General features: G+C 58.3%; 3 protein-coding genes across 19 annotated transcripts in view; 2 read left to right on the top strand and 1 right to left on the bottom strand.

Annotated features, from left to right (window-relative positions):
- ATAT1 (alpha tubulin acetyltransferase 1) overlaps window positions 1–1,445 on the top strand; it is a 30,982-nt gene extending 29,537 nt beyond the window's left edge. For 2 of the 14 annotated variants that reach the window (XM_023745171.1, XM_023745169.1), the window contains 2 exons: window positions 521–768; window positions 1,065–1,445. In XM_023745171.1, the coding sequence (XP_023600939.1) occupies window positions 521–768; window positions 1,065–1,423 (607 nt within the window). In that variant the 3' untranslated portion in view covers window positions 1,424–1,445. The remainder of the gene's footprint in view (window positions 1–520; window positions 769–1,064) is intronic. The other 12 variants (XM_023745174.1, XM_023745172.1, XM_023745178.1 and 9 more) reach the window with 12 other exon arrangements.
- A 181-nt stretch (window positions 1,446–1,626) lies between these two features.
- CUNH6orf136 (chromosome unknown C6orf136 homolog) lies at window positions 1,627–4,981 on the top strand. 4 transcript variants are annotated; one of them, XM_014446266.2, is made up of 6 exons: window positions 1,627–1,844; window positions 2,909–3,310; window positions 3,594–3,682; window positions 3,797–3,997; window positions 4,565–4,634; window positions 4,731–4,981. In XM_014446266.2, exons 1-6 carry the CDS (start codon window positions 1,773–1,775, stop codon window positions 4,737–4,739), a joined length of 843 nt encoding a protein of 280 aa, XP_014301752.1. In that variant the 5' UTR covers window positions 1,627–1,772; the 3' UTR covers window positions 4,740–4,981. The 4 variants fall into 4 exon arrangements, with proteins under 4 accessions (XP_014301752.1, XP_023600951.1, XP_006103979.1 ...); XM_023745183.1 differs by having other exon boundaries at window positions 4,689–4,823; XM_006103917.3 differs by having other exon boundaries at window positions 1,745–1,844; window positions 4,706–4,981.
- A 49-nt stretch (window positions 4,982–5,030) lies between these two features.
- The window catches only part of DHX16 (DEAH-box helicase 16), a 16,793-nt gene continuing 8,201 nt past the window's right edge, over window positions 5,031–13,622 (bottom strand). The window contains exons 6-20 of the mRNA XM_006103916.3: window positions 13,386–13,565; window positions 13,061–13,252; window positions 11,977–12,087; window positions 11,696–11,811; window positions 9,882–10,092; window positions 9,635–9,733; window positions 9,398–9,550; window positions 8,331–8,471; window positions 7,979–8,141; window positions 7,538–7,656; window positions 7,386–7,453; window positions 6,573–6,735; window positions 6,323–6,484; window positions 5,923–6,096; window positions 5,031–5,244 (exon numbers count right to left, since the gene is read on the bottom strand). Coding sequence (XP_006103978.1) covers window positions 5,116–5,244; window positions 5,923–6,096; window positions 6,323–6,484; window positions 6,573–6,735; window positions 7,386–7,453; window positions 7,538–7,656; window positions 7,979–8,141; window positions 8,331–8,471; window positions 9,398–9,550; window positions 9,635–9,733; window positions 9,882–10,092; window positions 11,696–11,811; window positions 11,977–12,087; window positions 13,061–13,252; window positions 13,386–13,565 — 2,181 coding nt within the window. The 3' untranslated portion in view covers window positions 5,031–5,115. The remainder of the gene's footprint in view (window positions 5,245–5,922; window positions 6,097–6,322; window positions 6,485–6,572; window positions 6,736–7,385; window positions 7,454–7,537; window positions 7,657–7,978; window positions 8,142–8,330; window positions 8,472–9,397; window positions 9,551–9,634; window positions 9,734–9,881; window positions 10,093–11,695; window positions 11,812–11,976; window positions 12,088–13,060; window positions 13,253–13,385; window positions 13,566–13,622) is intronic.

The following is a 13,622-nucleotide window of genomic DNA, read 5'->3' as shown; positions in this document are numbered from 1 at the left end:
GATGAGATGTCAAGGTTCACCCATTATCCCCTGGGGCCCCTCGAGTTGCCATCCCCTATAGCAATCCCCTAAAGGTACCGAGTTACTCATCCATTCTGGTATCCTTCTCCCCCCCAAACCCTGGCACCTCTCCCAACACAGTAAGTCACATATCTTAAAAGGCTCCCTCCAATTTCTTCCTAAATCAAGTTGACACTCCCTGTAAGTAAGGTAACTGTTTTCCAAAACAAACATCCGGGCAACGGGTCCCACAGATTGGTTTACCTATGTGTAAGTCTGTTTTTGAGAGATGATTTGCATCACAAATATTAACACATTACTCCAACTAGAAACAGAAAAGCAATAAATCAGGATTGCTCCAGAAAATCTTTGGGGTATAAAATGAGCTCCCTCCCCTTTTCTGGGGCCCTGCTTAGGTTAAAACCCCTAGAAGTCTAATTGCCCCTCTCTGCACTCCTGTGCTATTCCGTTTATTCCCCCCCTCTGATTCCTCCACACCCACTCATCTTCCCCCCTGCAGCCTCTTCCCCATCGCCTGCCATTTCTCCTACAGGGGGGCTCCCCCAGGGCTGGTAGCCCAGAGCTGCTGCTACAGCCGCTATGGGGGGCTGAATTCCTCATCCCCCAGCACAGGTAAGTATTCTTCCCTCCTTGCCCTCAAATCAAGCAGGTCATGCTCATCGCCTGCTCCAGCCTTCCCATGCACATGCCTGGTATTTCCACAGGCAACCAAGAATGGAAGCAGGGGGAACAGGAAACAGAGAATAGGTGAGGCCTGATCCCCTCCCCTCCTGGCCTGCCCGCACCTCTGTCTCTTTTCCTAACATCACTCTCAGCTCCTTCCTCTGAAATCTTATCCGTCCAACTGGACTCCCCCCTACCCCCAAAAAAATCCTTCTACCTAACATCCTACAAGCCTGTTTCCCTATAAATTCAACTCTGGTACTTCCCTTGGGCACTTTCTGAGGTTTCCAGTTTGGACATAGCACCAGTGGTTCCATCATGGTCGTCCTCTACAGAAGGGCCAGAAAGACCCTGAGAGTCTGATCTTCCTTCCCCCTCAGAGCCTCTGCAACCCACTCTGCATCTCCCTCCCACCCACCAGGGCCGCCAGCCAGGAGACCTTGTCACAGGACGGGAGTGGGGAGGCCCCCATGCACACAGTGCCTCCACAGGCCCAGGCCCCCCCAGCCCAGCACTGCACAGTGGCGGGGGACATGTTCAACGCCAGGTTCATTCGCCACTTGCAGGAACGGCGCAGCACCAGGCCGTGGTGACTGCAGCCCCGCCGCACCTGCAGGCCTCCTCTCCCTGCGGGAGCAGCCACCGCCGCCTTCCCGTGCCTGTGTTCATCCACTCGTTCATTCATTCAACAGGCCTTCCTAGCAGTGCCCAACCATTTCTGTCCTCACCAAAGCAATAAAGTATTTTCATCACGAGAGCTACTGAGAAACCTGTCGTTATTTCAATCTCATCCTCTTCGCCCAGCATCTTGCGCAAGCGCCCGGGGTGGCGCGAAGCCGGCGGCCGCTGGCTTACTGCGCAGGCGCGCTAAGGCAGGCTCCGGCCGCTGGCGCAGGCGCACTGACGGCAGACCGGCGCCTCGCCGCTTCGCCAGACCTGCCGCAGTGCGCAGGCGCGCATCGTCTCCGTTTCCCTCTCCGCCGCCCTGACCCCCTCCTTTCTCCTTCAAGGAGCCGGCGGCGGGGCGCGCTCACCCCGCGAGTAGGGCAGCCGCACTCGGGAGGCGCCGCTCCCCGCCTCTGGAAGACATGTACCAACTCAGCAGGGGGGCGGCCAGGCGTCTGGGCCCGTGCCTCCGCGCCTACCAGGCTCGGCCCCAGGTGAGGAGGGGGCGCCCGGGAGGGAGGCGGGGCGGGGCGACCCTCCAGCCGTGCGAGGGCGGAGCGCGCCGTCTGCGCAGGCGCAGTGATGCCCACCGCCCTCCCTGTGTCGGCTGTGCGTGGAGGGCGAGGGTCGCGGACGCGGGAGGGGCGCTGCCAGCCCTGGTCGTTCCTCCGGGACTTGGGGGGCGTCCGTGTCTCCGCCACGGTCTGTGCATGGAGGTGATTTGAAGGGCGGGGGGCGGAGAGGTTCGCACGCACCCGGCGCGGCGCCGCCCGGAGTTACCGGTCCCCACCAGACAGACCTTGCACCCGGATAGCGGTCCCGGCAGGAAGGCGGCCTCGGACCCGGTGGACCCGGCTCGGGCCCTGCGCCCAGGTGGGCAGAATAGCCACGCCCCGGAGTGATGGAGTGACGCGGGACTCGGTCAGCCAGACTTTGGGTGACCTCCTTCCTCCGCATCAGTTTCAAGGTCATTGAGCAGGAGTGGAGTCCAGCCTTTCCTGGTCTCCTGGGCTGTGTCATCAGTGGGGCCCGAGCGACAGCTTACCTTTGTGCACTACTTTACAAGTCGCAAGGCTCGACATTGACTGTGGTTTGGAGCCTCGCCATGACTCGTGGGCTTCCTCCCCGACTGTGAGAGGATTTACAGGGAATGGGAGTGCTGAAGGGTGCACGGTGGGCTGGGTGCTCATTGGCTCCTGTTCCATTGGACGCACATGGTTGTGGAGTCTGCAGGCCACGCCTTTCACCCACAGCGCAATAAAACGCGATTCCTTCCTTGTTCTCTCTTCAAACGTGGATGAGAGCCTTGCTCCAAGAGCCGTGGAACTGCCCCCAAAGTATTGGAATCTTAAATGTAAAAGCATTTGCTAACCGTTTGGGGGAGGTGCTTGTCATAGAAACTGTTTCCTCCTGGAGATGGAGGTGAATCCACCCCTTTTCCTTGAGCAATTCCCCCTTCTGCCCGAGGAGCCGGTGGGAGTGGAAGTGTTCGTGAGAGTTTGGATGAAGGGCCATGGGCAGCTGGGTTATTGCTTTTCCTTTTGTTCTTCCTCCTTAGGACCAGCTTTCTCCACGGGCGCTGCCATTCCCACCCCTGTGGCCTCACTCCACGACGGCCACTTCTCCCTCTTCCCCCCTTTTCCGGTCTCCCGCACTCCCGTGCCCTCCTCCTGGGCTGCTTCCCGGAGCTCCCCCGTTACCTCTCCCTCAGGTCCCCGCCCGCAGCTCACCATGGGCGAGTGTCCCTCCAGGAAAGGGGGAGGAGGGACCAGGACCTGAGTTGCATAGTGGCTGTCTGGATGGGCTTAGGAGCCTATTTGAGGGACCTTCCTGCCCCTATGTTGGGGCTGTGCTATCTTTCCAAGCCCCTGTGACGGCCCGCCCTTCCCCTGCCACTCCGTCAGGAGACCCCAGTATGGAGGAGCACCTGGCTGTCATGTATGAGAGACTGAGACAAGAGGTAAGTCAATTCAAAAGGGACCTTCATCCACCTGGTGGGAATGCAGGTAACCTTGGAAATAGAGGGTTAGTCAACTGGATTCTTTCTTGGAACCACAAGGCAAGCATAGAAACATGTTACAGACATTTCCCAAGTAGAAGATAATCCTCGGTTTGGATTAAGGGAAGTTATACATGGCATGGAAATGACCTTTCACTCAGAGGGAAGGAGGCACTAAAAATAGAAAACGGAGAAATAGGATCATCGCTCCTTTCCCACTGGTGATGCCTTCTTCTTCCACCAGCTCCCCACTCTCTTCCTTCACTCCCATGACTATTCTCTCTACTCCTCGGATGTGGAGTTCATCAACGAGATCCTGCGCATACGTACCAAGTGAGTCTGTGCTAGGGAAGGTGCCAGGCTGCTGCTCTACATCTGCTTCCCATTTCTCATGCGGCTTGGCTTTCTGGTTCTGCATGAGATTTCTTTCCCATCCCTTCTTCTCAGGGGCCGGACGTGGTATATCCTGTCGCTGACCCTCTGCCGCTTCCTGGCCTGGAACTATTTTGCACAAGTTCAGTTGGAGGTTCTGCAGTTGACCCGCCACCCTGAGAACTGGACCCTGCAAGCCCGCTGGCGGCTGGTGGGGCTGCCCATCCACATGCTCTTTCTGCGTTTCTACAAGCGTGACAAGGAAGAGCTTTACCGGTAAGGGGCTGAGGAGGGACCCCACGCCACCACCCACTTTCCACACGTTCGTTTCAGGACTGGTGGTCTGGTCTCCTGGATAGCCCTTCCTCTCCCTGCCTTCACTGAGGTTCCTTGAGGGCAGGGGTCTTGGTTTAGTCTCCTTTACTGTAACAGAACTGGGACGGAGTACATGAGAGAACCTCTGAACTCAGCTTGTTCATGTATATCACCTGGCACATAGGTAGGAATTCAAATACTTACTGAACAAATGAAAACTCCTGCCTCGTAAGTTGAGCCTCACACCCTTAGGTAAAGTACTTGGTAAATTTCTGGCAAAGTAGGATCCCAAGAAATTGTTAGGCTTGCCCCAAATCAGCAGTTTGTAGACTGCTGCACAGTGGGATCATCTTGGTGCCAGACATTCTGCTTTGTGACGGGGTGCAACCTGGGCATCAGGATTTTTCAAAGTCCCCAGGTGATGTCATACTAGGATGTAGCACAGTTAGGGACTAGGAGTTTGAGCAAATGCTTGAATTAATCTTTGGGATCAGCCACCTTCCCCTTCAGCTTCTCTTCTTTCACCAGGACCTATGATGCCTATTCCACTTTCTACCTGAATTCCAGCGGCCTCATTTATCGCCATCGCCTAGACAAAGTGAGTCCCAGGGTGGATGGGGTGGGTGGAGGGGCAGCACCCCTGCTAATGCAGTAACTTCCTCCCGGCAGCTGATGCCCTCACACTCACCCCCAGTGCCTGTGAAGAAGCTGCTTGTGGGAGCCCTGGTGATGCTGGGGCTGTCAGAGCCAGAACCCAACTTACACCTGTGACCCAAGGCCTCATCCAGGAACTGGGGTGGGGCAGCACTGAGAACTGCTACACAAGAGGTGGGGTTGGCCAGTTTCTTCCCGCTCCTCCCCCTCCCGCCCTCCTTGCCATCTCATGCTGTGTAAAGCTGCTGTGTAATTTAACTTGTAAATAATAAAGTCTAAGTGAAAATATGAGATGGAATCTCCACATCACTTTCTCTAGCTTACAAAAGTTCTCACAAGCTTTATTCCAAAACTACTTTATTAATGGATATAAATAACATGGAGAAGATGGAGCTGATGTCGTGTTGTGTTTATGTTTCTTTTCTTTACCCTAGCTCTTCACGTGTCTTTCCTGTTTTTTTGGGCATTTTCTTGGCATGGGGATCTTCTAGCTCCTTGGCTTTATAATAGTGAGGTGCCACCTCCAGAAGCCAACTGCTCTCAATCTCCAATACCTAGAAGGGGGAGAAGCCAGCAGTGATCCCATCTTCCCTAGATTCTCACGTGTGAGCTCAAAAAGGTTCTGCCCTGGCCGGCTTGGCTCAGTGGGGAGAGCGTCCGCCTGCGGACTGAAGGGTCCTGGGTTCGATTCTGATCAAGGGCACTTGCCTGGGTTGCAGGCTTGATCCCCAGTGGGGGGCGTGCAGGAGGCAGCCGATCAGTGATTCTCTCTCATCAAGGTTTCTCTCTCTCCCTTCCTCTCTGAAATCAATAAAAAATATATTTAAAAAAGGTTCTTTCCCCTGTGGCTGCAGGAAGGCGCAGAGCTCTGCGCTGCCTGCCTGAGGCTGGCACACCTCCACGTGCCACTCAGGCTCCCGAGTGGGCTCTCCCTGAAGGCCTGCATGGGAACCATAAGTACACTTGGGGCCGAGGCCACACCTGCTTGGCTCACCACCATCCCCAGCACCGGCATCCGGACAACAGCCTTTCAAAAGCTCACGGTGCGATGGTCAGATCTCAGAGGCCTGAGCCAGCGTTAGGAAGGGCGTCTTTCTAGCTTACCCTTCCTTAAACCAGTTGGTTTCCCTGTTCCTCTGCCAGGCCCAGCGACTCGAACTTGGGTTTTGCTGGCCAGAGTACCACTCGTCTCTACAACCTCCACCCGCCAGGGCAGGGGGTGGAACCCTCACCTGTCGCATGAACTCCTTGGTGGTCAACACAAGTTCATGGTAGAGCAGCCAGCGAGGCTGTTCCTCAAAGAGGGAGGAGTTGGGGTGAATGAACACTGTCTGCTGCTGTTTCACTGTGCGGTAGCCGCTGCGAGTCAACCGTGCTGTGTGGTAAAAGTAACCGGCAGTGACGGCCTAAGGAGCAGCCAGGAGAGACCCTCAATGGGAAGGCCAGACCCCAGGGACCCTCAGCCCTCGCCACCTTTTCAGTTTTAGTTCAGGCTTCTGGAGAACTAGGAAGGGAAGGGTGCGTGAAGAGCCCCCGGGAGGAAACGGACCTTCCCCAGCTCAGGCAGGAGGGCTGCCCAGGCCTGGGGAAGCTGGCCTCTCGGAGCCTGGGGGCCGCGGGAGGAATGCTGACCTTGCGGACACGGATATAGTCCCCCTGGCAGGAACTGAGGCCAACTTCCACCCGCTCCAAGAGCCCCTCCAGCTGCTCTCGCACATCCCGGGCTCGGCGCATCGATCTGAACTGGACAAAGTTCTCATAGCACCACTGGGAAGAGTAACCGCTCTCAGCCCACTGTGGAGAGGGTTAAGGAGGGGGTGAGTGTATACAGGACCGGAGTCTCCCATGTCCCCCTCCTTCCCACTCTCCTGAGCCCAGCGACCTGTGTGTACACGTTTAGCAGAACCAGGTGGTCCCCCCCAGGGAGGAAGAAGTTGACGCGGGCGTTGTCCGCGTGGACGACTTTGTCCTTGGGCCGGTAGAAGATGGAGTTGTTGACGGACAGCATGGCGGCCACTGTCAGGATCTCCTCTGAGCAGCTGTACCTGGGCAGAAAGGGAAAAAGCTTGTGAGCTCAAAGCGAGACGTAGGGACAGACACATGGTGGGAGTGACCATTGTGTGGGCTGTGTCCTCCCATGGGGACCGCCCGTCAGCACAGGGCTAAGCACTCAGAGTAGCTAGATTTGGGGGCAGTGCCAGTAGCTCAGGGCTGTGATGACAGTTGCAGATGGACATCTGCAGAGGCAGGACAGGCCGCTGAGGAGGCAGAGGCAAGGTGTGCACTATGCATCGGGGAAAGACCGCTTCCTTTAGGCTCATGTGATGACCTCTGACCCAACCATGGCATTTAAAGGTGGTCCCTCCACAGCCACATCTAAATGCTCCAGTCTGAGCCTTAGGATGAGCAAGTCCCCAAACCAACCCTCACTCAGCACTCCTCACAGATGGAAAGTCTTCCACTTCCCTTCATGCCCCCAAACTTCCTATGTGTGTGTCAATCTTCCCCATTTCACATAATGACCAAGGACAGCAGTGTCTTACTGGCCCTTGTGGGCCTCACGGGGGGCAGGAAGAGTTCTCTAATAACTTATTTGTTACAGAAGAATATGGTAGAGAGAAAAGGAGCAAAATAACAAAGATGGCCGGTGTGGCCAGTTTGTGGGTGGGGGCCTGGCCGGATGGGGGGGACTCACTTCTCAGAAGCCAGGATCATTTTAGATAGCATGGGGTCCACTGGCAGCTCTGCCATCTTTCTACCAGACTAAGGAGAGGAAAGAGAGAGGGTTGAGCTGGTCCTCCCTCAGGTGTCCCTGTCCTCCTGCCCAGCCCACGGCCTCCCCCTCACCGTGGTGAGCTCCCCAAGGTGGTTGAGGGCTCCCAGAGCATACAGCTGCTCCAACGCCAGCAGCAGGGTCTCATACGGGGGAGGGTCCAGGAAGTCAAAGTGCATGAGGTCATGGATCCCTGCAGAGAAGTGAGGGCAGAACAGAGTCCCTTTACTAGGACCAGTGACTCCAGCCCGGCCTCTCGGGGAGGCCCGGGGACCCCAATCACCTAGGCCCGTGGTCAGCAAACCGCGGCTTGCGAGCCACATGTGGCTCTTTGGCCCCTTGAGTGTGGCTCCTCCACAAAATACCACGTGCAGGTGCGCACATACAGTGTGATTGAAACTTCGTGGCCCATGCGCAGAAGTCGGTATTTTGTGGAAGAGCCACACTAGGGGCCAAAGAGCCGCATGTGGCTCGCAAGCCACGGTTTGCCGAGCCGCAGTTTGCCGACCACTGACCTAGGCTCTTGAGCAGCAACACCACATTGCCCAGGCTGGTCCTCTGGATCTCGGGCACCGTGGTTTCCTCCAGCTCGTGCTGATAGGCCCAGGCGGTGTACAGGCGGAAGCACTTCCCGGCCGCCACCCGGCCAGCCCGGCCCGCTCGCTGATTGGCTGAGGCCTGGAAGGAAGGAAAGACAGGCCGGCTGACAACTGGGTGAGGGAAAGAGAAAGGGCAGTGTTTATGCAAGGAATCTAGGAGGCTGTGGTTCCGTCCTCTAAGCGCCCCCCCGGCTTCTGAGTAGGGCCTGCCTGTGGGTCCATTCTGCCTCCCGCTCCACCATGGAGATCCCCTGGAGCCCGGGCTGACCTTGCTGCAGGGTGTGACCGTGAGCGACTCCATGCCTGTGCGAGGGTTGTAGCTCTTCTGCTTACAGAACCCTGGATCCAGCACGTAAATGATGCCCTCGATGGTGAGTGAAGTCTCGGCGATGTTGGTTGCCACAACCACCTGAGGGAGAGGCTGTGGGTCACTCAGAGACCCCAACCTCCCAGCTATGTAGGAAGAGGAATCCGGGGAGATTTGGAGTAGACAGCAGGGGCAGATAAGGGCAGGAGCTGAGGGAATTCGTGTCCAGTCCCAGGGGGACAGGCTGGGAGGACGGTGAAGGGCAGCGGGGCTCAGCAAGGGCATGACATGGAAAGGAAGTGGAGAAGAGGTTGAGGTTTCAGAGCTGGGAGATGGGGCCGCCCGGTCCGTGGCATCCGGAAGGGTCCTTTTAAAACGCACCTCCCATCACTCCCCTGGCCACCGCTTCCCGTCCTGCTGGAGAGTTACAGCCACGCCCGCTCGGCGCGAGCCCTCGTGACCTTGTCTCCTCTCAGGGCCCCAGCCTGGCTCCCTCCTCATCCAGTTCAAGCCTCTGCCTCACTTTCACTTGACTGGAGAGGGGAGGCTTTCCCTACACGCCCAGGACAGTTCCCGCCGAGCCTCACGCCCCTGCTGCGCCGTGTCTCCTCCCGGCACTGTCTCCTAACTTACCCCACTGGGAGCTCTCGAGGCCAGGACTCTGTCTCACCGATCCCACCCCAGAACAGAACCTGTGAGAACCCGTTCGATATTTGATGAAAGTTACACTTTGTTCAAAATCCTGTGGCTGCCATTCAGTCTAAAGTCCGAACTCGTGCACCTGCCACCCGAGGCCCTCCCTAACCTAGTCCAGATGTGGTTTCGCCCTGTCTCCCACTGCTTCTCACGAACCTTCCACTGAACCTGCACTCTGACCTCAATCGCACCTTAAGCCTTCCTCGGACATCCCTGCATTCTTACAGGTGCAGACAAATTCCCACTCCCGCCTGCGTTCGTGTCCTCTTTCCAGAGCCGGCACTGAAGCCCCCAGCACCACAGGGTGGAGCGCAGGTTTCTGCAGCTCTCACCTTGCGTGCCCCGGGGGGCGTGGGCTGGAAGATGCGGGCCTGCATGTCGGAGGGCAGGTTGGCGTAGATGGGCAGCACCAGCAGCTCCCGGATCTTGGAGCCCAGGCGGCGGCAGCGGTCCTGGAGCATCTCGCAGGCAGCCTCGATCTCCTCCTGGATTTGGGGGGAAAGCAGCAGGGACCGATCACAGAGGCCGCCCTGGACCTGCCGGCCCCGTCTTCTCTGGGACCCCCTTACCTGTCCCGTCAGGAACACCAGGACGTCCCCGGGGGGCTGCGTCACGTGGATCTGCAGCACAGACACCACACAGGCTTCCAGGTAGTCGGCCTCTGGAGCCTGGTGAGGAGAGGGCACAGGGAGGCACTTGCTCAGGCAGCCTCGTCCTCCCCGCTCCACTCGCTCGGTCCCGTCCCCTGTGGACTCTCCATCCACCCTGCCCTCCCCCGCCTCATGCCTCACTCTTCAGTCCATCCTCGGGGAGCACCTTGGTATAGAAGATGTCAACTGGAAACCTGCGTCCAGGGATCCGGAAGACGGGGGCGTCATCAAAGAAGGTGGAAAAGCGGGCAGTGTCCAGTGTGGCCGAAGCCACCAGGACCTTGAGCTCAGGTCGGAAGCGAGCCACATCTTTGATCAATCCAAAGAGGATGTCCGTGTGCAAGGTCCGCTCGTGAGCCTCATCCACCATCACCACGCTGGGGGAACAGGGAGCAGTGAGCGAGAAGAGCAGGCCATGCAGGCGTGGACGTGGGGTCCCCCGGATGAAGGGCAGCTAGAGACAGAGCCCAAGGGTGAATGTGGGATGAGGGGCTCCAGGAAAGGGAATCGCCGTGAAGTAAGACCAGCAGAGAGTGGGGGAGACCAGGCTCTATGGCCCGCAGCCTCTCAGTGGGAAAACAGCAGCTTCCAAGACCTGGGGTTGGAGGGCGGAGCCAAGATGAGCCAGACCTCCCTGTGGGTCTGAGTCAAAAGTCTGCTGCAGTCACAGAAGCGGGAAGTGAGGGCAAGGCCTCTTCCCGTCAGGCTGGCTGGGCGGGCGGCGGACTGTGCCATCACGATCCCCAAAGCCAGCAGCTCCCAGACTCCTGGGACTGGCGAGCCTTCCAGCCCGACCTAGCGGCTCTGCAGACTTCTAGGCCTCCTCCTGAACCAGCTATTCTGTGCACTTTCTTTCTCCTTGTTCTAGTCTTTGGGTTTCTGGTGGCAACCAAGCCTGTAGGAGCTCATGCCCCACCTCAACTCTTTGCATGAACCCTGGCCGGATGGGGAAGCCCCAGCCATTTCCTGCTGGGGTTGATGGGAAAGTCCTGCACCCCAAACGCTCTGGCACCGGCTGGCCTTCCGTGGGCTCTGAGAGCGTTTTGGAAGGGGTGTAAAATGTCAAGTCTTATTTGTCCTATGGCTGTACTCTGACCTTCTAGGACCAGAACTTCGCACCCTCTTGCTCAGCTGGCCTGACCCCACCCGCATCCCACGCAGGAGCCTTCTGCCCTCAGCACGTTACTACCTGCCCCTGCGGGTCAGCGCAGCACTGAGACCCACTCATGAGCAACCTGCGGTCTCGCCTCCACGGCGCCTTGGTCCTGATCTGAGTCTCCTCTCCTGTGACACCCCGTGGCTCCTAGATGTGCTCTCTGGGGTCCCCTAAGACAAGTGTGTCCCTAGCCGGTTTGGCTCAGTGGATAGAGCATTGGCCTGTGGACTGAAGGGTCCCAGGTTCGATTCCAGTCAAGGGCATGTACATGCCTGGGTTGTGGGCTCGGTCCAACGTGCAGGAGGCAGCCAATCAATGATTCCCTCTCATCATTGATATTTCTATCTCTCTCTTCCTCTCCCTTCCTCTCTGAAATCAATAAAAATATACTAAAAAAAAAAAAAAAAAAAAAAAAAAAGGCCAAGTCTGGCCCCTCTCCCATGTGGCAGCGGGACCAGGGTATCTCCTTGAGTGTCTCCCCTGGAAGCTGAAACCCTAAGTTCCTTCGAGTGGTCTTCAGCCTTTCAACGCCCCCGCACTCCACCCTCCATCCTGTTTCTAACCTCTGGGAACAGCTGCAGCCGGAGGGAGGGGCTTTCTCTGCAGTTCCTCTAACCTCCAGCCCATCACTATGGAACCCGGAGGTCAGCTCTGGGCTGCCGGGGTCACCAAGGTTCAAGGACTGGCCATGGCCAGAGGGACGGGTGAGAAGAAAGGAGAGAAAGGCCAGAGCTAAGGACGCCCAGGAAGGCGCTGAGGGGAGGAGGGCGCAGAGCGGGGGAGGGAAGGCGCTGGCTCTCCTGTGGGAGACGGGCCGGGCCTACCTGTAGCTCGCCAGGTCGGGCTCCGAGAGGAACTCGCGGAGCAGCATGCCGTCGGTCATGTAGCGGAGGACCGTCCGCTCTGACGTGCAGTCCTCAAAGCGGATGCTGTAGCCCACCTGCGAGGCCATCAGCGTGCAAAGTGGGCTGGTGCTCTCTGAAGGGAGTGTCGGGCCAGGCAACGAGGCCGGCGCCCAGACATGCGGTGCGGGGCCCTCAGGGCCGTGTGGGTTGAATCCCAGACCCCTGGGCTCCCCTCACCCGTCAGTCCCTCCAGAGCTCACCTCATTCCCCAGCTTCACGCCCATCTCCCGAGCGACTCGGGCGGCCACACTCATGGCGGCCACTCTCCTGGGCTGGGTGCAGGCGATCTTCAGACCCTTCTTTGTATAACCCTGAACGACAGAGAACGGTGAGCTCCTCCCTGGCCAGTAACTCAGCTTGGTGGGAGTATTGCTCTGACACACCCAGGCTGTGGGTTTGATCCCCGGTCAGGGCACATACAAGAATCAACCAATGATGCAGAAATAAGTGGAACAACAAATCAGTGTTTCTCTCTCTCTCTAAGCAATAAACAAAAAAGGAAAAAGAAGAGGTCCTCCCTTTGTTAAATATAGCACTGGCACCTAAGACAATTCAGAGAAAACAGTCGTAAATGCAGGGTAAAGGCGGGGGGGGGGGGGGGGGATGTCGGAGGGAGCAGACAGACAGAAGCTGAAGCCCAGACAGGGAGGGCAAATGGATGGAATGGAATGGGAAAACCCGGGCATCCCCGGGTCTTAACCAGCCCTGGGAATCCCAGCCCTTTGCGGATCAAGTTCTGGGCTCAGTGGACTGAGTGTCGACCCACGCACCAAGAGGTCACCAGTTCGATTCCCAGTCCGGGCAGGTTGGGCTTGATCCCTAGTAGGAGGTGTGCAGGAGGCAACTGGTCAATGTTCCTATCTCTCTCTCCCTCCCCTTCCCTCTCCCCAAAAAATCATTAAAAAACATTAAAGAAACGGTTCTGGGCTCAGTGAGATTTGAGCTGGGAAAGGACAGAGCAGGTGGGGCAGACTCAGGAGCAGGGATGCAGGCTCTCCACTCCGTGGAAGAACAGAGGCCTCGCTGGACTGGAGTGAGGGCCCCTCTCACACCACCCCCACCCCATACACTGCCTTCCAATGGGGACAGAGAACGCCCCCCAGCCAGGCACGGTGGCGGGAAGTGAGAACAGAGACAGACGGGTATGTGCTCCAGACCCCCCCATCGAGTGGGAAAGGGAATGGCTAGCGTGGGGAGGTGAGCAGCTCCCGAGCTCAGGTAAAGGGCTCTGACAGGAGCCTGCTCAGCGAGGGGCGGGCCGGCCCTGGCGTGGGGATGCCGCACCTCCTCAAAGAGATACTGCGGGATCTGGGTGGTCTTCCCCGAGCCGGTCTCGCCCTCGATGATGAGGACCTGGTGACTCGCAATGGCAGCCAGGAGCTCCTCGCGGAAGGGGAACACGGGGAGGCTGCGGCGCACGGCCTGGATGCACTCCTGCTGCTGGGCCTGGGTGGGAGAGGGCGGAGCTGCCGGCTCCTGGGAAGGAGAGGGGCGTGAGCATCAGGGCCCGCTCCCCGTCCTCCTCACGAGGTCCCCGTCCTCCTCACGAGGTCCCCGTCCTCCTCACGAGGTCCCCGTCCTCCTCACGAGGTCCGGGGCTCTCCCTTACCTCATCGCCCTGCAGCTGAGTGGCCCGGACAAACTCGATGGTCTCCTCTTCCTCGAGTACCAGCTGGTACTTGGGCTCCTGGGAGGCAGGGCGGCGGCCCCCAGCCGGGCCTGGCGGCGGCCCCCAGCCGGGCCCGGGGGCGCCCGATTCCTCCTCCACCAGATCCACAGCTCGCGCTGGCTGCAGGGCAGGCATAGAGGGCAGTGAGCAGGGCGGGCATAGAGGGCAGTGAGCAGG

This window comes from Myotis lucifugus, unplaced genomic scaffold (assembly GCF_000147115.1).
Source record: "Myotis lucifugus unplaced genomic scaffold, Myoluc2.0 scaffold_521, whole genome shotgun sequence".
Classification (NCBI taxonomy): domain Eukaryota; kingdom Metazoa; phylum Chordata; class Mammalia; order Chiroptera; family Vespertilionidae; genus Myotis; species Myotis lucifugus.
Note: the sequence above shows the minus strand (reverse complement) of the source record. Positions and strands in the feature narration are given on the sequence as shown.

Coding starts and splice junctions, on each gene's coding strand:
- CUNH6orf136 (XM_006103917.3), top strand. CDS start 1,773: ATGTACCAACTCAGCAGGGGGGCGGCCAGGCGTCTGGGCCCGTGCCTC. Junction 3,311..3,593: donor ATGAGAGACTGAGACAAGAG/GTAAGTCAATTC, acceptor TTCTTCCACCAG/CTCCCCACTCTCTTCCTTCA. Junction 3,683..3,796: donor ATCCTGCGCATACGTACCAA/GTGAGTCTGTGC, acceptor CCTTCTTCTCAG/GGGCCGGACGTGGTATATCC.